This window comes from Pleurodeles waltl, chromosome 12, assembly GCF_031143425.1.
Source record: "Pleurodeles waltl isolate 20211129_DDA chromosome 12, aPleWal1.hap1.20221129, whole genome shotgun sequence".
Lineage (NCBI taxonomy): Eukaryota > Metazoa > Chordata > Amphibia > Caudata > Salamandridae > Pleurodeles > Pleurodeles waltl.
Window position 1 is genome coordinate 32,204,475 of NC_090451.1, and position 25,087 is coordinate 32,229,561.

A 25,087-nucleotide genomic window follows, 5' to 3' on the forward strand; every position below is an offset into this window, starting at 1 on the left:
TTCAGGTGTTGCTAGCCTATCCTCTCTCCTAAGTAGCCAAACCCTCTTTTCTGGCTATTTAGGGTCTCTGCTTTGGGGAATTCCTTAGATAACGAATGCAAGAGCTCATCCGAGTTCCTCTGCATCTCTCTCTTCACCTTCTGCCAAGGAATCGACTGCTGACCGCGCTGGAAGCCTGCAAAACTGCAACAAAGTAGCAACCACAACTCCTGCGACACTGTAACGCTGATCCAGCCGCCTTCTCGACTGTTTTCCTGGTGGTGCATGCTGTGGGGGTAGTCTGCCTCCTCTCTGCACTAGAAGCTCCGAAGAAATCTCCCCTGGGTCGACGGTATCGTCCCCCTGCAACCGCAGGCACCAAAGAACTGCATCACCGGTCCTCTGGGTCTCCTCTCAGCATGACGAGCGAGGTCCCTTGAACTCAGCAACTCTGTCCAAGTGACTCCCACAGTCCAGTGACTCTTCAGTCCAAGTTTGGTGGAGGTAAGTCCTTGCCTCCCCACGCCAGACTGCATTGCTGGGAACCGCGTGTTTTGCAGCTACTCCGGCTCCTGTGCACTCCACGAAGATTTCCTTTATGCACAGCCAAGCCTGAAACCACGGCACTCTAACCTGCATTGCACGACCTCCTGAGTTGTCCTCCGGCGGCGTGGGACTCTCTTGTGCAACTTCGGGTGAGCACCGTTTCACTCCACTTCGTAGTGCCTGTTCCGGCACTTCTGCGGGTGCTGCCTGCTTCTGAGAGGGCTCCATGTCTTGCTGGATGCCCCCTCTGTCCCCTCACGCAATTGGCGACATCCTGGTCCCTCCTGGGCCACAGCAGCATCCAAAAACCCTAACCGTGAGCTTTGCAGCTAGCAAGGCTTCTTTACGGTCTTTCCGCAGAAAAACACTTCTTCATGACTCTTCACGACGTGGGACATCCGTCCTCTAAAGGGGAAGTTTCTAGCCCTTGTCGTTCTTGCAGAAACCTCAGCTTCTACTGTCCAGTAGCAGCTTCTTTGCACCCACAGCTGGCATTTCCTGGGCATCTGCCCACTCTCGACTTGATCGTGACTTTTGTACTTGGTCCCCTTGTTCCACAGGTATCCTCGTCTGGAAATCCATCGTTGTTGCATTGCTGGTTTTGGTCTTTCCTGCAGAATTCCCCTATCACGACTTCTGTGCTCTTTGGGGAACTTTAGTGCATTTTGCACTCACTTTTCAGGGTCTTGGGGTGGGCTATTTTTCTAACCCTCACTGTTTTCTTACAGTCCCAGCGACCCTCTACAAGGTCACATAGGTTTGGGGTCCATTCGTGGTTCGCATTCCACTTTTGGAGTATATGGTTTGTGTTGCCCCTATCCCTATGTGTCCCCATTGCATCCTATTGTAACTATACATTGTTTGCACTGTTTTCTATTACTATACTGCATATTTGTGGTATTGTGTGCATATATCTTGTGTATATTTGCTATCCTCATACTGAGGGTACTCACTGAGATACTTTGGCATATTGTCATAAAAATAAAGTACCTTTATTTTTAGTATATCTGTGTATTGTGTTTTCTTATGATATTGTGCATATGACATTAATGGTACTGTAGGAGCTTCACTCGTCTCCTAGTTCAGCCTAAGCTGCTCTGCTAAGCTACCATTATCTATCAGCCTAAACTGCTAGACACCCTATACACTAATAAGGGATACCTGAGCCTGGTGCAAGGTGTAAGTACCCCTTGGTACTCACTACAAGCCAGTCCAGCCTCCTACATTGGTTGTGCAGCGGTGGGATAAGTACTTTGCAACTACTTACCACTTTTTTTCATTGTACTTTTCATAAGAGAAAAATATACAAAACAAGTTCAGTGTATGTACACCTAACCAAAAAGTTTTGCTTTTCTCCTTTCACTTCTTTTCTAAGTGCTGAAAAGTACCTCTAAACTTTCTAAAAAGTTCTTAAAAAGTTTTAAAAGTTTTTTTCTGTCTTTCAAAAAGTTCTGAAAAACTTTTTCTCACTTTTTCTATCCCCTAAACACTTTCTAAAAATGTCTGGCACAGGCCAAACTGTTGATCTGTCCAAACTTGCTTATGATCACCTTAGCTGGAAAGGAGCAAGGAGTCTCTGCATTGAAAGAGGTTTAGGGGTGGGGAAAAATCCCTGTAGAGAACTGTTGGTTAATATGCTCATTGAACAAGATAAGACCAGAGTTGGCACTTCTGTTGAGAAATTAGCTGATGGTTCCCAATCTGACCCTGGGGCACCCCTAGCAAAAGATTTAGAAGGGAAACTTCCTAACCTGCCCATTAGCAGACCACCTAGCATAGCTGGTACTGATGTAGAGTCACATCACAGTAATAGTCTTGCCTCACATCACAGTAAGAGTATTCCTTCTCATCATAGTAGAAGTGCTGTTTCTGTTAGCCAGGTTGTTAGAGTGCCATCTGTTAGGGACAGGTCTCCTTCTGTTCATTCTCACCATACTTCTGTTTCAAGGCATGTCCCACCCACCCACCCTGATGACAGAGTGTTAGAAAGGGAGCTCAATAGATTGAGAGTGGAACAATCCAGACTGAAGCTCAAGAAGCAACAGCTGGATTTAGATAGGCAGTCCTTAGAAATAGAAAGAGAAAGACAGAAAATTGGGTTAGAAACCCATGGTGGCAGCAGCAGTATTCCCAATAGTCATCCTGCAAGAGAGCATGATTCTAGGAATCTGCATAAGATAGTTCCCCCTTATAAGGAGGGGGATGACATTAACAAGTGGTTTGCTGCACTTGAGAGGGCCTGTGTTGTACAGGATGTCCCTCAAAGGCAGTGGGCTTCTATCCTATGGCTATCATTTAGTGGAAAGGGTAGGGATAGGCTCCTTACTGTAAAAGAAAGTGATGCCAATGATTTCAAAGTTCTTAAGAATGCACTCCTAGATGGTTATGGCTTAACCACTGAGCAGTACAGGATGAAGTTCAGAGAAACCAAAAAGGAGTCTTCACAAGACTGGGTAGACTTTGTTGACCATTCAGTGAAGGCCTTGGAGGGGTGGTTACATGGCAGTAAAGTTACTGATTATGAAAGCCTGTATAACTTAATCCTGAGAGAGCATATTCTTAATAATTGTGTGTCTGATTTGTTGCACCAGTACTTGGTGGACTCTGATCTGACCTCTCCCCAAGAATTTGGAAAGAAGGCAGACAAATGGGTCAGAACAAGGGTGAACAGAAAAGTTCATACAGGGGGTGACAAAGATGGCAAGAAGAAGAATGGTAAGTCATCTGACAAGGGTGGGGACAAATCTAAAAATGAGTCTTCATCAGGCGAACAAAAACACTCAGGTGGGGGTGGTGGGCCCAAATCCTCTTCAAATCAAAACAAAGAAAAGAAACCATGGTGCTATTTATGTAAAGTAAAAGGCCATTGGACAACAGATCCCAGTTGTCCAAAGAAAAGCACCAAGCCTCCTACCACTACAACCCCTGCTGCTACACCTAGTGCCCCTAGTAATAGCAGTGGTGGTGGGAGCAAACCTACTAATAGCCAATCCAAGGGAGTAGCTGGGCTCACTTTTGGTAACTTAGTTGGGGTTGGTCTTGTTAGGGAGACCACAGAGGCTGTGTTAGTCTCTGAGGGGGCTATTGATTTAGCCACCTTAGTTGCTTGTCCCCTTAACATGGATAAGTACAAGCAACTACCCCTAATAAATGGTGTTGAGGTTCAGGCCTACAGGCACACAGGTGCCAGTGTTACAATGGTAATAGAGAAACTGGTCCACTCTGAACAACACCTACTTGGTCACCAGTACTAAGTAACCGATGCTCATAACAACACACTTAGCCACCCCATGGCTGTTGTAAATCTCAACTGGGGGGGGGGTTACTGGTCCAAAGAAAGTTGTGGTTGCCTCAGATTTACCTGTAGACTGTCTACTAGGGAATGATTTAGAGACATCAGCTTGGTCAGATGTGGAGTTGGAGGCCCATGAGCAATGCTGAGCATTCCAGGGCATATTTTTGCTTTAACCAGAGCTCAGGCCAAAAAGCAAAAAGGACAGGGTGACTTGGATCCTGGAAGAATGGACCAAGTGCTCCCTAAAACTAGGGCTAGTAGAAGTAAATCACTACCTACTATCCCTCCCTCTACAGTGGATTCTACTTCTGAGGAAGAAGAATTTCCACCCTGTGCAGAACCTACACCAGAAGAGCTGGAAGCAGACACTGCTGAGCTTTTGGGTGAAGGGGGGCCTGCCAGGGAGGAGCTGAGTGTGGCACAGCAAACCTGTCCCACACTAGAGGGTCTAAGGCAGCAAGCTGTCAAACAAGCAAATGGGGATGTCAGTGACTCTCACAGAGTTTACTGGGAGGACAACCTTTTTACACTGAAGCAAGGGATCCAAAACCTGGAGCTGCCAGGAGATTGGTGATTCCTCAGGAGTACAGAAAGTTCCTCCTAACTCTAGCCCACGACATTCCCTTAGCTGGACATTTGGGGCAAATGAAAACTTGGGACAGGCTTGTCCCCTTGTTTCATTGGCCTAGAATGTCAGAGGACACAAAATAATTTTTTAAGTCCTGTGAAACCTGTCAAGCCAGTGGCAAGACAGGTGGCACTCCAAAGGCACCCCTTATCCCACTGCCTGTGGTTGGGGTTCCCTTTGAAAGGGTAGGGGTCGACATAGTTGGCCCTCTTGACCCTCCTACTGCTTCAGGCAATAGGTTTATCTTGGTGGTAGTGGACCATGCCACCAGATATTCTGAAGCAATTCCTCTAAGGACCACTACAGCTTCTGCAGTGGCAAAGGCCCTCCTGGGAATCTTTTCCAGGGTGGGCTTCCCAAAATAGGTGGTATCAGACAGGGGAAGCAATTTCATGTCTGCTTACTTAAAGCCCATGTGGAAGGAGTGTGGTGTTACATACAAGTTCACCACACCCTATCATCCACAAACAAAGGGACTAGTGGAGAGATTTAACAAAACTCTCAAAGGCGTGATTATGGGACTCCCTGAAAAACTCCGCAGGAGATGGGATATCCTGTTACCTTGCCTCCTTTTTGCTTACAGGGAGGTACCCCAAAAAGGAGTGGGCTTCAGCCCCTTTGAACTCCTATTTGGACACCCTTTGAGAGGTCCTCTAACACTAGTTAAGGAGGGTTGGGAACAACCTTTAAAAGCTCCAAAGCAAGACATAGTGGACTATGTACTTGGCCTCAGATCTAGGATGGCTGAGTACATGAAAAAGGCCAGTAAAAACCTTCAGGCCAGCCAAGGGCTCCAAAAGCAATGGCATGACCAGAAGGCTGTTTTGGTTCAGTACCAACCAGGGCAGAAAGTGTGGGTCTTGGAGCCTGTGGCCCCAAGAGCACTCCAAGATAAATGGAGTGGACCCCACATAATTGTTGAGAAGAAGGGTGAAGTCATCTACTTAGTTGACTTAGGCACTGCCAGGAGTCCCCTTAGGGTGCTCCATGTCAATCGCCTGAAACCCTACTATGACAGGGCTGATCTCACCCTGCTCATGGCAACAGATGAGGGACAGGAAGAAGAGAGTGACCCTCTCCCTGATCTCTTCTCTTCCACAGAACAAGATGCTCTAGTGGAAGGTGTAGTTTTGGCAGACTGTCTTACTGCTGAGCAGAAAGACCACTGCATAAATCTCCTAGGTCAGTTTTCTGAACTCTTCTCTACTGTGCCGGGTACCACTTCTTGGTGTGAGCACACTATAGATACTGGAGACGGCTTGCCTGTCAAAAGTAAGATCTATAGGCAGCCTGACCATGTCAGAGACTGCATAAAGCAAGAGGTGCAGAAAATGCTTGAACTAGGAGTGGTTAAGCACTCTGAAAGTCCATGGGCCTCTCCTGTGGTACTTGTACCAAAACCTCATTCCAAGGAAGGAAAGAAGGAAATGCGGTTTTGTGTCGACTACAGAGGTCTCAACCAGGTAACCAAAACTGATGCTCACCCTATACCCAGGGCAGATGAGCTAATAGATACACTGGCATCTGCCAAGTATCTAAGCACTTTTGATTTGACTGCAGGGTATTGGCAGATCAAATTATCAGAAGATGCTAAAGCAAAAACTGCATTTTCAACCATTGGAGGCCATTACCAATTCACAGTAATGCCTTTTGGATTGGAAAATGCACCTGCCACTTTTCAGAGGTTGGTGAATACAGTCCTGCAAGGGCTGGAAGCTTTTAGTGCAGCATATCTAGATGATATAGCTGTCTTTAGCTCCAGCTGGGATGATCACCTGGTCCACCTATGGAAAGTTTTGGAGGCCCTGCAAAAGGCCGGCCTCACTATCAAGGCTTCAAAGTGCCAGATAGGGCAGGGGAAAGTGGTTTATCTGGGACACGTGGTAGGTGGAGAACAGATCGCACCACTTCAGGGGAAAATCCAGACTATTATAGATTGTGTTCCCCCTACAACTCAGACCCAGGTGAGAGCCTTCTTAGGCCTCACTGGGTTTTACTGGAGGTTCATAAAGAACTATGGCTCCATTGCAGCCCCTCTTAATGACCTCACAACTAAGAAAATGCCTAAAAAGGTATTGTGGACAGCTAGCTGTCAGAAAGCTTTTGAGGAGCTGAAGCAGGCCATGTGCTCTGCACCTGTCCTGAAAAGCCCCTGTTACTCCAAAAAATTCATTGTCCAAACTGATGCATCTGAATTAGGGGCAGGGGCAGTCTTATCACAACTTAATTCTGAGGGCCAGGATCAACCTGTTGCTTTTATCAGCAGGAGGTTGACCCCTAGAGAAAAGCGTTGGTCTGCCATAGAGAGGGAGGCCTTTGCTGTGGTCTGGGCACTGAAGAAGTTGAGGCCATACCTGTTTGGCACTCACTTCATTGTTCAGACAGACCACAAACCTCTACTTTGGCTAAAACAAATGAAAGGTGAAAACCCTAAATTATTGAGGTGGTCCATATCCCTACAGGGAATGGATTATACAGTGGAACATAGACCTGGGAGTACCCACTCCAATGCAGATGGACTCTCCAGATATTTCCACTTAGACAATGAAGACTCATCAGGTCATGGCTAGTCTTATTGTCCTTAGTTTGGGGGGGGGGTTGTGTAGGAAAGTACCATCTTGCCTTGCATGTTACCCCCATATTTCACTGTACATATGTTGTTTTAGTTGTATGTGTCACTGGGACCCTGCCAGCCAGGGCCCCAGTGCTCATAAGTATGCCCTGTATGTGTTACCTGTGTTATGACTAACTGTCTCACTGAGGCTCTGCTAATCAGAACCTCAGTGGTTATGCTCTCTCATTTCTTTCCAAATTGTCACTAACAGGCTAGTGACCAATTTCTCCAATTTACATTGGCATACTGGAACACCCTTATAATTCCCTAGTATATGGTACTGAGGTACCCAGGGTATTGGGGTTCCAGGAGATCCCTATGGGCTGCAGCATTTCTTTTTCCACCCATAGGGAGCTCTGACAATTCTTACACGGGCCTGCCACTGCAGCCTGAGTGAAATAACGTCCACGTTATTTCACAGCCATTTTACACTGCACTTAAGTAACTTATAAGTCACCTATATGTCTAACCTTTACCTGGTAATAGTTGGGTGCTAAGTTACTTAGTGTGTGGGCACCCTGGCACTAGCCAAGGTGCCCCCACATTGTTCAGGGCCAATTCCCCGGACTTTGTGAGTGCGGGGACACCATTACACGCGTGCACTACATATAGGTCACTACCTATGTGTAGCTTCACAATGGTAACTCCGAATATGGCCATGTAACATGTCTATGATCATGGAATTGCCCCCTCAATGCCATCCTGGCATTGTTGGCACAATCCCATGATCCCAGTGGTCTCTAGCACAGACCCGGGTACTGCCAAACTGCCTTTTCAGGGGTTTCACTGCAGCTGCTGCTGCTGCCAACCCCTCAGACAGGTTTCTGCCCTCCTAGGGTCCAGCCAGGCTTGGCCCAGGAAGGCAGAACAAATGACTTCCTCAGAGAGAGGGTGTTACACCCTCTCCCTTTGGAAAAAGGTGTCAGGGCTGGGGAGGAGTAGCCTCCCCCAGCCTCTGGAAATGCTTTCATGGGCACAGATGGTGCCCATTTCTGCATAAGCCAGTCTACACCGGTTCAGGGACCCCTCAGCCCTGCTCTGGCGCGAAACTGGACAAAGGAAAGGGGAGTGACCAATCCCCTGACCTGCACCTCCCCTGGGAGGTGCCCAGAGCTCCTCCAGTGGGCTCCAGACCTCTGCCATCTTGGAAACAGAGGTGCTGCTGGCACACTGGACTGCTCTGAGTGGCCAGGGCCAGCAGGTGACGTCAGAGATTCCTTCTGATAGGCTCCTTCAGGTGTTGCTAGCCTATCCTCTCTCCTAAGTAGCCAAACCCTCTTTTCTGGCTATTTAGGGTCTCTGCTTTGGGGAATTCCTTAGATAACGAATGCAAGAGCTCATCCGAGTTCCTCTGCATCTCTCTCTTCACCTTCTGCCAAGGAATCGACTGCTGACCGCGCTGGAAGCCTGCAAAACTGCAACAAAGTAGCAACCACATCTCCTGCGACACTGTAACGCTGATCCAGCCGCCTTCTCGACTGTTTTCCTGGTGGTGCATGCTGTGGGGGTAGTCTGCCTCCTTTCTGCACTAGAAGCTCCGAAGAAATCTCCCCTGGGTCGACGGTATCGTCCCCCTGCAACCGCAGGCACCAAAGAACTGCATCACCGGTCCTCTGGGTCTCCTCTCAGCATGACGAGCGAGGTCCCTTGAACTCAGCAACTCTGTCCAAGTGACTCCCACAGTCCAGTGACTCTTCAGTCCAAGTTTGGTGGAGGTAAGTCCTTGCCTCCCACGCCAGACTGCATTGCTGGGAGCCGCGTGTTTTGCAGCTACTCCGGCTCCTGTGCACTCCACGAAGATTTCCTCTGTGCACAGCCAAGCCTGGGTCCACGGCACTCTAACCTGCATTGCACGAACTCCTGAGTTGTCCTCCGGCGGCGTGGGACTCTCTTGTGCAACTTCGGGTGAGCACAGTTTCACTCCACTTCATAGTGCCTGTTCTGGCACTTCTGCGGGTGCTGCCTGCTTCTGAGCGGGCTCCTTGTCTTGCTGGATGCCCCCTCTGTTCCCTCACGCAATTGGCGACATCCTGGTCCCTCCTGGGCCACAGCAGCATCCAAAAACCCTAACCGCAAGCTTTGCAGCTAGCAAGGCTTGTTTATGGTCTTTCCGCAGGAAAACACTTCTGCACGACTCTTCACGACGTGTGACATCCGTCCTCCAAGGGGGAAGTTTCTAGCCCTTGTCGTTCTTGCAGAAACCTCAGCTTCTACTGTCCAGTAGCAGGTTCTTTGCACCCACAGCTGGCATTTCCTGGGCATCTGTCCACTCTCGACTTGATCGTGACTTTTGGACTTGGTCCCCTTGTTCCACAGGTATCCTCGTCTGGAAATCCATTGTTGTTGCATTGCTGGTTTTGGTCTTTCCTGCAGAATTCCCCTATCGACGACTTCTGTGCTCTTTGGGGAACTTTCGTGCACTTTGCACTCACTTTTCAGGGTCTTGGGGTGGGCTATTTTTCTAACCCTCACTGTTTTCTTACAGTCCCAGCGACCCTCTACAAGGTCACATAGGTTTGGGGTCCATTCGTGGTTCGCATTCCACTTTTGGAGTATATGGTTTGTGTTGCCCCTATCCCTATGTGTCCCCATTGCATCCTATTGTAACTATACATTGTTTGCACTGTTTTCTAAGACTATACTGCATATTTTTGGTATTGTGTACATATATCTTGTGTATATTTGCTATCCTCAGATACTTTGGCATATTGTCATAAAAATAAAGTACCTTTATTTTTAGTATATCTGTGTATTGTGTTTTCTTATGATATTGTGCATATGACACTAGTGGTACTGTAGGAGCTTCACTCGTCTCCTAGTTCAGCCTAAGCTGCTCTGCTAAGCTACCTTTTCTATCAGCCTAAGCTGCTAGACACCCTATACACTAATAAGGGATACCTGGGCCTGGTGCAAGGTGTAAGTACCCCTTGGTACTCACTACAAGCCAGTCCAGCCTCCTACAAGTAGTCCATGGGGAGGCTTCTCAGTTGGTGCAAGTCTGCCACTGACCTGCATTCAAGCCAGCTAAATTGCATAAAATATACATATATAGCTTTTGCCTGTGGCGATATCACTACTCCATATCTCTTATTGATGTGAGCGAAAGACTTTTCGAAGTCATGGATACTCAGTGGATCAGCATTGACCCATGACCTCTGAGTGCAATGAGCTTCAAAGTACAGCCTCAGCCTCTTGTGCATGTGAGAAAAAAATCTGCCCAGAAGACTCTATGTGCAACCACCTCAGGGTGCAGGCCAGCCTGGTGCACAGGTGGAGTCCATCCAAAAGGCCCGTGTGCAGCCACCTCAGGGTGCAGTCTCAGCCCGGTGCACAGGTGGAGTCGATCCACAAGACCCGTGTGCAGCCACCTCAGGGTGCAGGCTCAGCCTGGTGCACAGGTGGAGTCTGTCCACAAGACCCGTGTGCAGCCACCTCAGGGTGCAGGCTCAGCCTGGTGCACAGGTGGACTCCATCCACAAGACTCTATGTGCAACCACCTCAGGGTGCATGCTCAGCCTGGTGCACAGGTGGAGTCCGTCCACAAGACTCTATGTGCAGCCACCTCAGGGTGCAGGCTCAGCCTGGTGCACAGGTGGAGTCCGTCCACAAGACCCGTGTGCAGCCACCTCCAGGGTGCAGGCTAATCCTGGTGCACAGGTGGAGTCCATCCACAAGACCCATGTGAAGCCACCTCCAGGGTGCAACCCAGTCTGGTGCACAGCTGGAGTCCGTCCACAAGACCCATGTACAGCCACCTCAGGGTGCAGGCTCAGCCTGGTGCACAGCTGGAGTCCGTCCACAAGACCCGTGTGCAGCCACCTCAGGGTACAGGCTCAGCCTGGTGCACAGGTGGAGTCCGTCCACAAGACTCTATGTGCAACCACCTCAGGGTGCAAGCTCAGCCTGATGCACAGGTGGAGTCCATCCACAAGACTCTATGTGCAACCACCTCAGGGTGCAAGCTCAGCCTGGTGCACAGGTGGAGTCCATCCACAAGACTCTATGTGCAACCACCTCAGGGTGCAGGCTCAGCCTGGTGCACAGGTGGAGTCCGTCCACAAGACGCGTGTGTAGGAGGCTGGACTGGCTTGTAGTGAGTACCAAGGGGTACTTACACCTTGCACCAGGCCCAGTTATCCCTTATTAGTGTATAGGGTGTCTAGCAGCTTAGGCTGATAGATAATGGTAGCTTAGCAGAGCAGCTTAGGCTGAACTAGGAGACGAGTGAAGCTCCTACAGTACCACTTAGTGTCATATGCACATTATCATAAGAAAACACAATACACAGATATACTAAAAATAAAGGTACTTTATTTTTATGACAATATGCCAAAGTATCTCAGAGTGTACCCTCAGTATGAGGATAGCAAATATACACAAGATATATGTACACAATACCAAAATATGCAGTAATAGTATTAGAAAACAGTGCAAACAATGTGTAGTTACAATAGGATGCAATGGGGACATGTAGGGATAGGGGCAACACAAACCATATACTCCAAAAGTGGAATGCGAACCACGAATGGACCCCAAACCTATGTGACCTTGTAGAGGGTCGCTGGGACTATTAGAAAATAGTAAGGGTTAGAAAAATAGCCCACCCCAAGACCCTGAAAAGTGAGTGCAAAGTGCACTAAAGTTCCCCAAAGGACATAGAAGTCGTGATAGGGGAATTCTGCAGGAAAGACACAAACCAGCAATGCAACAACAATGGATTTCCAGTCGAGGGTACCTGTGGAACAAGGGGACCAAGTCGAAAAGTCACAAGCAAGTCGGAGATGGGCGGATGCCCAGGAAATGCCAGCTGTGGGTGCAAAGAAGCTGCTACTGGACAGTAGAAGCTGAAGGTTCTGCAGGAACGACAGGGGCTAGAGACTTCCCCTTTGGAGGATGGATCCCCCACGCCGTGGAGAGTCGTGCAGAAGTGTTTTCCTGAAGAAAGACCGCCAACAAGCCTTGCTAGCTGCAAATCGTGCGGTTAGGGTTTTTGGATGCTGCTGTGGCCCAGGAGGGACCAGGATGTCGCCAATTGCGTCTGGGGACAGAGGGGGCATCGAGCAAGACAAGGAGCCCTCTCAGCAGCAGGCAGCACCCGCAGAAGTGCCCGAAACAGGCACTACGAAGATGCGTGAAACGGTGCTCATCTGAAGTCGCACAAAGGAGTCCCACGTCGCCGGAGGACAACTTAGGAAGTCGTGCAATGCAGGTTAGAGTGCCGTGGACCCAGGCTGGACTGTGCACAAAGGATTTCCGCCGGAAGTGCACGGAGGCCGGAGTAGCTGCAAAAGTCGCAGTTCCCAGCAATGCAGTCTGGCGTAGGGAGGCAAGGACTTACCTCCACCAAACTTGGACTGAAGAGTCACTGGACTGTGGGAGTCACTTGGACAGAGTTGCTGGATTCAAGGGACCTCGCTCGTCGTGCTGAGAGGAGATCCAGGGGACCGGTGATGCAGTTGTTTGGTGCCTGCGGTTGCAGGGGGACGATTCCGTCGACCCACAGGAGATTTCTTCGGAGCTTCTAGTGCAGAGAGGAGGCAGACTACCCCCACAGCATGCACTACCAGGAAAACAGTCGAGAAGGCGGCAGGATCAGCGTTACAGAGTTGCAGTAGTCGTCTTCGCTACTTTGTTGCAGTTTTGCAGGCTTCCAGCGCGGTCAGCAGTCGATTCCTTGGCAGAAGGTGAAGAGAGAGATGCAGAGGAACTCGGATGAGCTCTTGCATTCGTTATCTAAGGAATCCCCAGAGACAGAGACCCTAAATAGCCAGAAAAGAGGGTTTGGCTACCTAGGAGAGAGGATAGGCTAGCAACACCTGAAGGAGCCTATCAGAAGGAGTCTCTGACATCACCTGGTGGCACTGGCCACTCAGAGCAGTCCAGTGTGCCAGCAGCACCTCTGTTTCCAAGATGGCAGGGGTCTGGAGCACACTGGAGGAGCTCTGGACACCTCCCAGGGGAGGTGCAGGTCAGGGGAGTGGTCACTCCCCTTTCCTTTGTCTCAGTTTCGCGCCAGAGCAGGGCTAAGAGCTCCCTGAACCGGTGTAGACTGGCTTATGCAGAAATGGGCACCATGTGTGCTCATGAAAGCATTTCCAGAGGCTGGGGGAGGCTACTCCTCCCCTGCCTTCACAACATTTTCCAAAGGGAGAGGGTGTAACACCCTCTCTCAGAGGAAGTCCTTTGTTCTGCCATCCTGGGCCAAGCCTGGCTGGACCCCAGGAGGGCAGAAACCTGTCTGAGGGGTTGGCAGCAGCAGCAGCTGCAGTGAAACCCCAGGAAAGGCAGTTTGGCAGTACCAGGGTCTGTGCTACAGACCACTGGGATCATGGGATTGTGCCAACTATGCCAGGATGGCATAGAGGGGGCAATTCCATGATCATAGACATGTTACATGGCCATATTCGGAGTTACCATTGTGAAGCTACATATAGGTAGTGACCTATATGTAGTGCACGCGTGTAATGGTGTCCCCGCACTCACAAAGTCCGGGGAATTTTCCCTGAACAATGTGGGGGCACCTTGGCTAGTGCCAGGGTGCCCTCACACTAAGTAACTTTGCACCTAACCTTTACCAGGTAAAGGTTAGACATATAGGTGACTTATAGGTTCCTTAAGTGCAGTGGTAAATGGCTGTGAAATAACGTGGACGTTATTTCACTCAGGCTGCAGTGGCAGGCCTGTGTAAGAATTGTCAGAGCTCCCTATGGGTGGCTAAAGAAATGCTGTAGCCCATAGGGATCTCCTGGAACCCCAATACCCTGGGTACCTCAGTACCATATACTAGGGAATTATAGGGGTGTTCCAGTAAGTCAATGTAAATTGGTAAAATTGGTCACTAGCCTGTTAGTGACAATTTGAAAGAAATGAGAGAGCATAACCACTGAGGTTCTGGATAGCAGAGCCTCAGTGAGACAGTTAGTCACTACACAGGTAACACATTCAGGCACACTTATGAGCACTGGGGCCCTGGCTGGCAGGGTCCCAGTGACACATACAACTAAAACAACATATATACAGTGAAAAATGGGGGTAACATGCCAGGCAAGATGCTACTTTCCTGCACAACCCCCCCCCCAAACGAAGGAGAATAAGACTAGTCATTCCCTGATGGGTCTTCATTGTCTAAGTGGAAATATCTGGAGAGTCCATCTGCATTGGAGTGGCTACTCCCAGGTCTATGTTCCACTATATAGTCCATTCCCTGTAGGGATATGGACCACCTCAACAATTTAGGATTTTCACCTTCCATTTGTTTTAGCCAAAGTAGAGGTTTGTGGTCTGTCTGAACAATGAAGTGAGTGCCAAACAGGTATGGCCTCAACTTCTTCAGTGCCCAGACCACAGCAAAGGCCTCCCTCTCAATGGCAGACCAACGCTTTTCTCTAGGGGTCAACCTCCTACTAATAAAAGCAACAGGTTGATCCTGGCCCTCAGAATTAAGTTGTGATAGGACTGCCCCTACTCCTAATTCAGATGCATCAGTTTGGACATAGAATTTTTTAGAGTAACAAGGGCTTTTCAGGACTGGTGCAGAGCACATGGCCTGCTTCAGCTCCTCAAAAGCTTTCTGACAGTTTGCTGTCCATAATACCTTTTTAGGCATTTTCTTGGAAGGGAGGTCATTAAGAGGGGCTGCAATGGAGCCATAGTTCTTAATGAACCTCCTGTAATACCCAGTGAGGCCTAGGAAGGCTCTCACCTGAGTCTGAGTAGTAGGGGGAACCCAATCAATAATTGTTTGGATTTTCCCCTGTAGTGGTGCAATCTGTTCCCCACCAACAAGGTGTCCCAGATAAACCACCTTACCCTGCCCTATCTGGCACTTCGAAGCCTTGATAGTGAGGCCTGCCTTTTGCAGGGCCTCTAAAACTTTCCATAGGTGGACCAGGTGATCATCCCAGCTGGAGCTAAAGACAGCTATATCGTCCAAATATGCTGCACTAAAAGCTTCCAGCCCTTGCAGGACTGTGTTCACCAACCTCTGAAAAGTGGCAGGTGCATTTTTCAATCCAAAAGGCATTACTGTAAATTGGTAATGGCCTCCAATGGTTGAAAATGCAGTTTTAGGTTTAGCATCTTCTGATAAATTGATCTGCCAATACCCTGCAGTCAAATCAAAAGTGCTTAGATACTTGGCAGATGCCAGTGTATCTATGAGCACATCTGTCCTGGGTATAGGGTGAGCATCCGTTTTGGTTACCTGGTTGAGACCTCTGTAGTCTACACAAAACCGCATTTCCTTCTTTCCATCTTTGGAATGAGGTTTTGGTACAAGTACCACAGGAGAAGCCCATGGACTTTCAGAGTGCTCAACCACTCCCAGTTCTAACATTTTCTGCACCTCTTGCTTTATGCAGTCCCTAACATGGTCAGGCTGCCTATAGATCTTACTTTTGACAGGCAAGCTGTCTCCAGTATCTATAGTGTGCTCACACCAAGAAGTGGTACCTAGCACAATAGAGAAGAGTTCAGAAAACTGACCCAGGAGATTTATGCAATGGTCTTTCTGCTCAGCAGTAAGACAATCAGCCAAAACTACACCTTCCACTAGAGCATCTTGTTCTGTGGAAGAGAAGAGATCAGATAGAGGATCACTGTCTTCTTCCTGTCCCTCATCAGTTGCCATGAGCAGGGTGAGATCAGCCCTGTCATAGTAGGGTTTCAGGCGATTGACATGGAGCACCCTAAGGGGACTTCTGGCAGTGCCTAAGTCAACTAAGTAGGTGACTTCACCCTTTTTCTCAACAATTGTGTGGGGTCCACTCCATTTATCTTGGAGTGCTCTTGGGGCCACAGGCTCCAAGACCCACACTTTCTTCCCTGGTTGGTACTGAACCAAAACAGCCTTCTGGTCATGCCATTGCTTCTGGAGCCCTTGGCTGGCCTGGAGGTTTTTACTGGCCTTTTTCATGTACTCAGCCATCCTTGATCTGAGGCCAAGCCCATAATCCACAATATCTTGCTTTGTAGCTTTTAAAGGTTATTCCCAACCCTCCTTGACAAGTGTTAGTGGACCCCTAACAGGGTGTCCAAAGAGGAGTTCAAAGGGGCTGAAGCCCACTCCTTTCTGGGGTACCTCCCTGTAGGCAAAAAGGAGGCATGGTAACAGGATATCCCATCTCCTGCGGAGTTTTTCAGGGAGACCCATAATCATGCCTTTGAGAGTTTTGTTAAATCTCTCCACCAGTCCATTTGTTTGTGGATGATAGGGTGTGGTGAACTTGTAAGTCACACCAAACTCCTTCCACATGGCCTTTAAGTAGGCAGACATGAAATTGCTTCCCCTGTCTAATACTACCTCTTTTGGGAAGCCCACTCTGGAAAATATTCCCAGGAGGGCCTTTGCCACTGCAGGTGCTGTAGTGGTCCTAAGAGGAATTGCTTCAGGATATCTGGTGGCATGGTCCACTGCCACCAAGATAAACCTATTGCCTGAAGCAGTAGGAGGGTCAAGGGGGCCAACTATGTCGACCCCTACCCTTTCAAAGGGAACCCCAACTACAGGCAGTGGAATAAGGGGTGCCTTTGGAGTGCCACCTGTCTTGACACTGGCTTGACAGGTTTCACAGGACTTACAAAACTCTTTTGTGTCCTCAGACATTCTAGGCCAATGAAACAAGGGAACAAGTCTGTCCCAAGTTTTCATTTGTCCCAGATGTCCAGCCAGGGGAATGTCGTGGGCTAGAGTTAGGAGGAACTTTCTGTACTCCTGAGGAATCATTAACCTCCTGGCAGTTCCAGGTTTAGGATCCCTTGCTTCAGTGTACAAGAGGTTGTCCTCCCAGTAAACTCTGTGCGAGTCACTGACATCCCCATTAGCTTGTTTGACAGCTTGCTGTCTTAGACCCTCTAGTGTGGGACAGGTTTGCTGTGCCACACTCAGCTCCTCCCTGGCATGCCCCCCTTCACCCAAAAGCTCAGCAGTGTCTGCTTCCAGCTCCTCTGGTGTAGGTTCTGCACAGGGTGGAAATTCTTCTTCCTCAGAATTAGAATCCACTGTAGAGGGAGGGATAGTAGGAAGTGCTTTACTTCTACTAGCCCTAGCTTTAGGGAGCACTTGGTCCATTGTTCCAGGATACAAGCTTCCCTGTCCTTTTTGCTTTTTGGCCTGAGCCCTTGTTAAAGCAAAAATATGCCCTGGGATGCCCAGCATTGCTGCATGGGCCTCCAACTCCACATCTGACCAAGCTGATGTCTCCAAATCATTTCCTAGTAGACAGTCTACAGGTAAATCTGAGGCTACCACAACTTTCTTTGGACCAGTAACCCCCCACCAGTTGAGATTTACAACAGCCATGGGGTGGCTAAGTGTGTTGTTGTGAGCATCGGTTACTTGGTACTGGTGACCAAGTAGGTGTTGTTCAGGGTTGACCAGTTTCTCTATCACCATTGTGACACTGGCACCTGTGTCCCTGTAGGCCTGAACCTCAACACCATTTATTAGGGGTAGCTGCTTGTACTTATCCATGTTAAGGGGACAAGCAACTAAGGTGGCTAAATCAATAGCCCCCTCAGAGACTAACACAGCCTCTGTGGTCTCCCTAACAAGACCAACCCCAACTAAATGACCAAAAGTGAGCCCAGCTACTCCCTTGGATTGGCTATTAGTAGGTTTGCTCCCACCACCACTGCTATTAGTAGGGATACTAGGTGTAGCAGTAGGGGTTGTAGTGGTAGGAGGCTTGGTGCTTTTCTTTGGACAACTGGGATCTGTTGTCCAATGGCCTTTTATTTTACATAAATAGCACCATGGTTTTTTTCCTTTGTTTTGATTAGAAGAGGATTTGGGCCCCCCACCCCCACCAGAGTGTTTTTGTGGGCCTGATGAAGACTCATTTTTAGATTTGTCCCCACCCTTGTCAGAAGACTTACCATCCTTCTTCTTGTTGCCATCTTTGTCACCCCCTGTATGAACTTTTCTGTTCACCCTTGTTCTGACCCATTTGTCTGCCTTCTTTCCCAATTCTTGGGGAGAGGTCAGATCAGAGTCCACCAAGTACTGGTGCAACAAATCAGACACACAATTATTAAGAATATGCTCTCTCAGGATCAAGTTATACAGGCTGTCATAATCAGTAACTTTACTGCAATGTAACCACCCCTCCAAGGCCTTCACTGAATGGTCAATGAAATCAACCCATTCTTGTGAAGACTCCTTTTTGGTCTCTCTGAACTTTATCCTGTATTGTTCAGTGGTTAAGCCATAACCATCCAGGAGTGCATTCTTAAGAACTTTGTAATCATTGGCTTCACTTTCTTTCACAGTAACGAGCCTATCCCTACCTTTTCCACTAAATGATAGCCATAGGATAGCAGCCCACTGCCTTTGAGGGACATCCTGTACAGCACAGGCCCTCTCAAGTGCAGCAAACCACTTGTTAATGTCATCCCCCTCCTTATAAGGGGGAACTATCTTGTGCAGATTCCTGGAATCATGCTCTTTTGCAGGATGACTATGGGGAATACTGCTGCTGCCACCATGGGTTTCTAAACCCAACTTCTGTCTCTCCTTCTCTACTTCTAAGGTCTGTCTATCCAAATCCAGCTGTTGCTTCTTGAGCTTCAGTCTGGTTTGTTCCACTCTCAATCTATTGAGCTCCCTTTCTAACAATCTGTCGTCAGGGTGGGTGGGAGGGACATGCCTTGAAACAGAAGTATGGTGAGAATGGACAGAAGGAGACCTGTCCCTTACAGAAGGCACCCTAACAGCTTGGTTAACAGAAACATCACTTCTACTGTGGTGAGAATGAATGCTCTTGCTATGATGTGAAACAACACTATCTGTATGGTGTGACTCAACCTCAGTACCAACTATGCTAGACTGTCTAGTAATGGGCAGGCTCTGAAGTTTCTTTCCTGAATCTTTTCCTAGGGGGGTCCCTGGATCAGATTGGGAACCATTAGCTACTTTTTCAACAGATGGGGCCCTTTTGGCCTTATCTTGTTCTCTAAGCATGCTAAGCAATAATTCCAAGGAAGGATTCTTCCCTACACTCAAACCTCTCTCTATGCAGAGACTCCTTGCTCCTTTCCAGCTAAGGTGATCATATGCAAGTTTGGACAGATCAACATTTTGGCCTGTGCCAGACATTTTTAGAAAGAGTTTAAGTGCCAGAAAAAGAGAAAAAGTTTTTCAGAACTTTTAGAAAGACAGAAAAAAACTTTTTAAACTTTTAAGAACTTTTAGAAAGTTTAGAGGTACTTTTCAGCACTTTAGAAAAGAGGTGAGAAAAGAAATGCAAAACTTTTTGGTTAGGTGTACATACACTGAACTTGTTTTGTATATTTTTCTCTTATGAAAAGTACAATGACAAAAGTGGTAAGTAGTCTCAAAGCACTTATCCCACCGCTGCACAACCAATGTAGGAGGCTGGACTGGCTTGTAGTGAGTACCAAGGGGTACTTGCACCTTGCACCAGGCCCAGTTATCCCTTATTAGTGTATAGGGTGTCTAGCAGCATAGGCTGATAGATAATGGTAGCTTAGCAGAGCAGCTTAGGCTGAACTAGGAGACGAGTGAAGCTCCTACAGTACCACTTAGTGTCATATGCACAATATCATAAGAAAACACAATACAAAGATATACTAAAAATAAAGGTACTTTATTTTTATGACAATATGCCAAAGTATCTCAGAGTGTACCCTCAGTATGAGGATAGCAAATATACACAAGATATATGTACACAATACCAAAATAGGCAGTAATAGTATTAGAAAACAGTGCAAACAATGTATAGTTACAATAGGATGCAATGGGGACACATAGGGATAGGGGCAACACAAACCATATACTCCAAAAGTTGAATGCGAACCACGAATGGACCCCAAACCTATGTGACCTTGTAGAGGGTCGCTGGGACTATTAGAAAATAGTAAGGGTTAGAAAAATAGCCCACCCCAAGACCCTGAAAAGTGAGTGCAAAGTGCACTAAAGTTCCCCAAAGGACATAGAAGTCGTGATAAGGGAATTCTGCAGGAAAGACACAAACCAGCAATGCAACAACGATGGATTTCCAGTCGAGGGTACCTGTGGAACAAGGGGACCAAGTCCAAAAGTCACAAGCAAGTCGGAGATGGGCAGATGCCCAGGAAATGACAGCTGTGGGTGCAAAGAAGCTGCTACTGGACAGTAGAAGCTGAGGATTCTGCAGGAACGACAAGGGCTAGAAACTTCCCCTTTGGAGGATGGATCCCCCACGCCGTGGAGAGTCGTGCAGAAGTGTTTTCCCGCCGAAAGACCACCAACATGCCTTGCTAGCTGCAAATCGTGCTGTAAGGGTTTTTGGATGCTGCTGTGGCCCAGGAGGGACCAGGATGTCGCCAATTGCGTCTGGGGACAGAGGGGGCGTCGAGCAAGACAAGGAGCCCTCTCAGCAGTAAGGCAGCAGCCGTAGAAGTGCCGGAACAGGCACTACAAAGATGTGTGAAACGGTGCTCACCCGAAGTCGCACAAAGGAGTCCCACGTCGCCGGAGGACAACTTAGGAAGTCGTGCAATGCAGGTTAGAGTGCCGTGGACCCTGGCTGGACTGTGCACAAAGGATTTCCGCCGGAAGTGCACGGAGGCCGGAGTAGCTGCAAAAGTCGCGGTTCCCAGAATGCAGTCTGGCGTGGGGAGGCAAGGACTTACCTCCACCAAACTTGGACTGAAGAGTCACTGGACTGTGGGAGTCACTTGGACAGAGTTGCTGGATTCAAGGGACCTCGCTTGTCATGCTGAGAGGAGACCCAAGGTACCGGTGATGCAGTTCTTTGGTGCCTGCGGTTGCAGGGGGACGAATCCGTCGACCCACGGGAAATTTCTTCGGAGCTTCTAGTGCAGAGAGGAGGCAGACTACCCCCACAGCATGCACCACCAGGAAAACAGTCGAGAAGGCGGCAGGATCAGCGTTACAGAGTTGCAGTAGTCGTCTTTGCTACTTTGTTGCAGTTTTGCAGGCTTCCAGCGCGGTCAGCAGTCGATTCCTTGGCAGAAGGTGAAGAGCGAGATGCAGAGGAACTCGGATGAGCTCTTGCATTCGTTATCTAAGGAATCCCCAGAGACAGAGACCCTAAATAGCCAGAAAAGAGGGTTTGGCTACCTAGGAGAGAGGATAGGCTAGCAACACCTGAAGGAGCCTATCAGAAGGAGTCTCTGACGTCACCTGGTGGCATTGGCCACTCAGAGCAGTCCAGTGTGCCAGCAGCACCTCTGTTTCCAAGATGGCAGAGGTCTGGAGCACACTGGAGGAGCTCTGGGCACCTCCCAGGGGAGGTGCAGGTCAGGGGAGTGGTCACTCCCCTTTCCTTTGTCCAGTTTCGCGCCAGAGCAGGGCTAAGGGGTCCCTGAACCGGTGTAGACTGGCTTATGCAGAAATGGGCACCATGTGTGCCCATGAAAGCATGTCTAGAGGCTGGGGGAGGCTACTCCTCCCCTGCCTTCACACCATTTTCCAAAGGGAGAGGGTGTAACACCCTCTCTCAGAGGAAGTCCGTTGTTCTGCCATCCTGGGACAAGCCTGGCTGGACCCCAGGAGGGCAGAAACCTGTCTGAGGGGTTGGCAGCAGCTGCAGTGAAACCCCTGAAAAGGCAGTTTGGCAGTACCAGGGTCTGTGCTACAGACCACTGGGATCATGGGATTGTGCCAACTATGCCAGGATAGTTACATGGCCATATTCGGAGTTACCATTGTGAAGCTACATATAGGTAGTGACCTATATGTAGTGCACGTGTGTAATGGTGTCCCCGCACTCACAAAGTCCGGGGAATTTGCCCTGAACAATGTGGGGGCACCTTGGCTAGTGCCAGGGTGCCCTCACACTAAGTAACTTTGCACCTAACCTTTACCAGGTAAAGGTTAGACATATAGGTGACTTATAAGTTACTTAAGTGCAGTGGTAAATGGCTGTGAAATAACGTGGACGTTATTTCACTCAGGCTGCAGTGGCAGGCCTGTGTAAGAATTGTCAGAGCTCCCTATGGGTGGCTAAAGAAATGCTGCAGCCCATAGGGATCTCTTGGAACCCCAATACCCTGGGTACCTCAGTACCATATACTAGGGAATTATAAGGGTGTTCCAGTAAGCCAATGTAAATTGGTAAAATTGGTCACTAGCCTGTTAGTGACAATTTGAAAGAAATGAGAGAGCATAACCACTGAGGTTCTGGATAGCAGAGCCTCAGTGAGACAGTTAGTCATAACACAGGTAACACATTCAGGCACACTTATGAGCACTGGGGCCCTGGCTGGCAGGGTCCCAGTGACACATACATCTAAAACAACATATATACAGTGAAAAATGGGGGTAACATGTCAGGCAAGATGGTACTTTCCTACAGCAGCCACCTCCAGGGTGCTGACTCATCTCAGTGCGCAGGTGGAGTCCGTCCACAAGACCCGTGTGCAGCCACCTCAGTGTGCAGGCTAAGCCTGGTGCACAGGTGGAGTCTGTCCACAAGACCTTTGTGCAACCACCTCAGGGTGCAGGCTCAGCCTGGTGCACAGGTGGAGTCTGTCCACAAGACTCTATGTTCAGCCACATCAGGGTGTAGTCTCAGCCTGGTGCACAGCTGGAGTCTGCCCACAAGACCCGTGTGCAGCCACCTCAGGGTGTAGTCTCAGCCTGGCGCACAGGTGGAGTCCGTCCACAAGACCTTTGTGCAGCCACCTCCAGGGTGCAGGCTCAGCCTGGTGCACAGGTGGAGTCTGCTCACAAGACCTTTGTGCAGCCACCTCCAGGGTGCAGGCTCAGCCTGGTGCACAACTGGAGTCTGTCCACAAGACCCGTGTGCAGCCACCTCCAGGGTGCAGGCTCAGCCTGGTGCACAACTGGAGTCTGTCCACAAGACCCGTGTGCAGCCACCTCCAGGGTGCAGGCTCAGCCTGGTGCACAGCTGGAGTCTATCCACAAGACCCGTGTGCAGCCACCTCCAGGGTGCAGGCTCAGCCTGGTGCACAGGTGGAGTCTGTGCACAAGACTCTATGTGCAGCCACCTCCAGGGTGCAGGCTCAGCCTGGTGCACAGCTGGAGTCTGTCCACAAGACCTGTGTGCAGCCACCTCCAGGGTGCAGGCTCAGCCTGGTGCACAACTGGAGTCTGTCCACAAGACCTGTGTGCAGCCAACTCCATCTTTTAAAGACGTTGGTACTGTCCATCTTCTAAACGTGTTTGTGCTACACATCTAAACATATTGGTGCTGTGCATCTTCTAAGCATGTTGGTGCTGCTCATCTGCACGTTTTAAACGTGTTAGTGCTGCACATCTGCACATGCTATAACAATGTTGGTGATTCTCATCTTCACATACTATAACAATGTTGGTGATTCTCATCTGCACATCTGGTGCTGCACATGATAACACTGTTGAGACCCCCCTCCTCCCCCTTACCGTGACTTACCTGGGTCGAATGTGTCTCGGCTCAGAAAGGCAAGCAAGCCCCCCACAGCAGCGAGGCAGAGCCCTTTTACTGCCAGGTTCATGCTCAAGCCAGGGGCCACAGACAACGCAGAGGCCCTCAACAGAGGCACAGCCGGAGTAGGGGCCCTCACCACAGGCACAGCAGGAGTAGGGGCCCTCACCACAGGCACAGCAGGAGTAGGGGCCCTCACCACAGGCACTGCAGGAGCCGTCACAGGCACAGCAGGAGCAGGGGCCCTCACCACAGGACCAGCAGGAGCCCTCACAGGCACAGCAGGAGCAGGGGCCCTCACCACAGGACCAGCAGGAGCCCTCACAGGCACAGCAGGAGCAGGGGCCCTCACCACAGGACCAGCAGGAGCAGGGGCCCTCACCACAGGACCAGCAGGAGCCCTCACAGGCACGGCAGAAGCAGGGGCCCTCACCACAGACACAGCAGGGGCCCTCACCACAGGCACCGCAGGAGCAGGGGCCCTCACAACAGGCACAGCAGGAGCAGGGGCCCTCACAACAGGCACAGCAGGAGCAGGGGCCCTCACCACAGGCACCGCAGTAGCAGGGGCCCTCACCACAGGCACAGGGGGAGCCCTCACAGGACCAGCAGGACCCCTCACAGGCACAGGAGGAGCAGGGGCCCTCACCACAGGACCAGCAGGAGCAGGGGCCCTAACCACAGGACCAGCAGCAGCTGGAGGCGGCACACTGTTCCGAGGAGTGTGGTAACAGGTCAAGGTACATCCAGCGTGCAGAGCAGAGGCTCAGTGGCAGCCCAGGGTGGGGGAAGGAGCCCGGGGGCACTTGAGAGATTAACCCTGTGAGCTCCTCCTCGCTCCTGTGGCAATGCTGGAGTTATATATGTGTATACATACACGCATATCTCAGCTGCTGGTAGTCACGCTGTCTCACATTCCAGTCCAGTGTTTTGTGTTCCCTTTCTCTTTAGGGAGTACTCGTATGTCAATCATTATTGGCCCTGCTCCAGCAGAACCAGTCATGCCAGATCTCTGGGCGGTCCCCGCTGTCTGAGAACACAAACTGCTCTGATCCTTTACCACCCCCCCCCCCCCCCCCCTCTTTCCCCGTGATGGGGGGGGCGTGGGTGGTAAAGTATGAGCCTTAGGCCACAGCTGCAGAGCGGTTTGTCGCAGGGAGGACTACAGGCTCTTACCCCTCCCCCCCCCCCCCCAAAGGAGCTCTGGCTTCTCAGAGCGCAGAGGCGTCTGGGTGTCAAGGAGCAGCGCTTCGTGGTGTTAGAGATGCGCGGTCCAGCCTCCCTCTCTCTCCAGTCACTCTTTCTTCTCCCCATCTCCTTACCATGCTCTCCCTGCCTCTCTCACTCTTTCCCACTCTCTATCAGCTTTGTTTCTTTCTGCTGTTTTCTTTCTTAATCACTGTTAGAAATTGGGTCTCTAGTTGGCAGAGGTATGCACGCTGTCTAAGTAGAGACCCCAATCCTAGTCAGGGTAAGTCCAGTGCTTAATTTGTGCTTGTTGTTTCCGGTGCTGAGCACCGGCACTTATTTTTTAGGGCAGGGGCTTATTCTTCTGCCTCAAGCATTTGCTGCGAGCAAAAGACACATATGGGAAAGACGGAGGAAGAGAAAAATGAAAAAAACGTCACAAAGAG

General features: G+C 49.7%; 1 protein-coding gene across 1 annotated transcript in view; it reads right to left on the reverse strand.

Moving 5' to 3' along the window:
• Positions 1 to 24,209, reverse strand: part of HSD11B1L (hydroxysteroid 11-beta dehydrogenase 1 like) — a 98,930-nt gene extending 74,721 nt beyond the window's left edge. Inside the window, exon 1 of the mRNA XM_069217041.1 lies at positions 23,442 to 24,209. Within this exon, the coding sequence (XP_069073142.1) occupies positions 23,442 to 23,523 (82 nt within the window). The 5' untranslated portion in view covers positions 23,524 to 24,209. The remainder of the gene's footprint in view (positions 1 to 23,441) is intronic.
• Between the last annotated feature and the right edge of the window lie 878 nt (positions 24,210 to 25,087).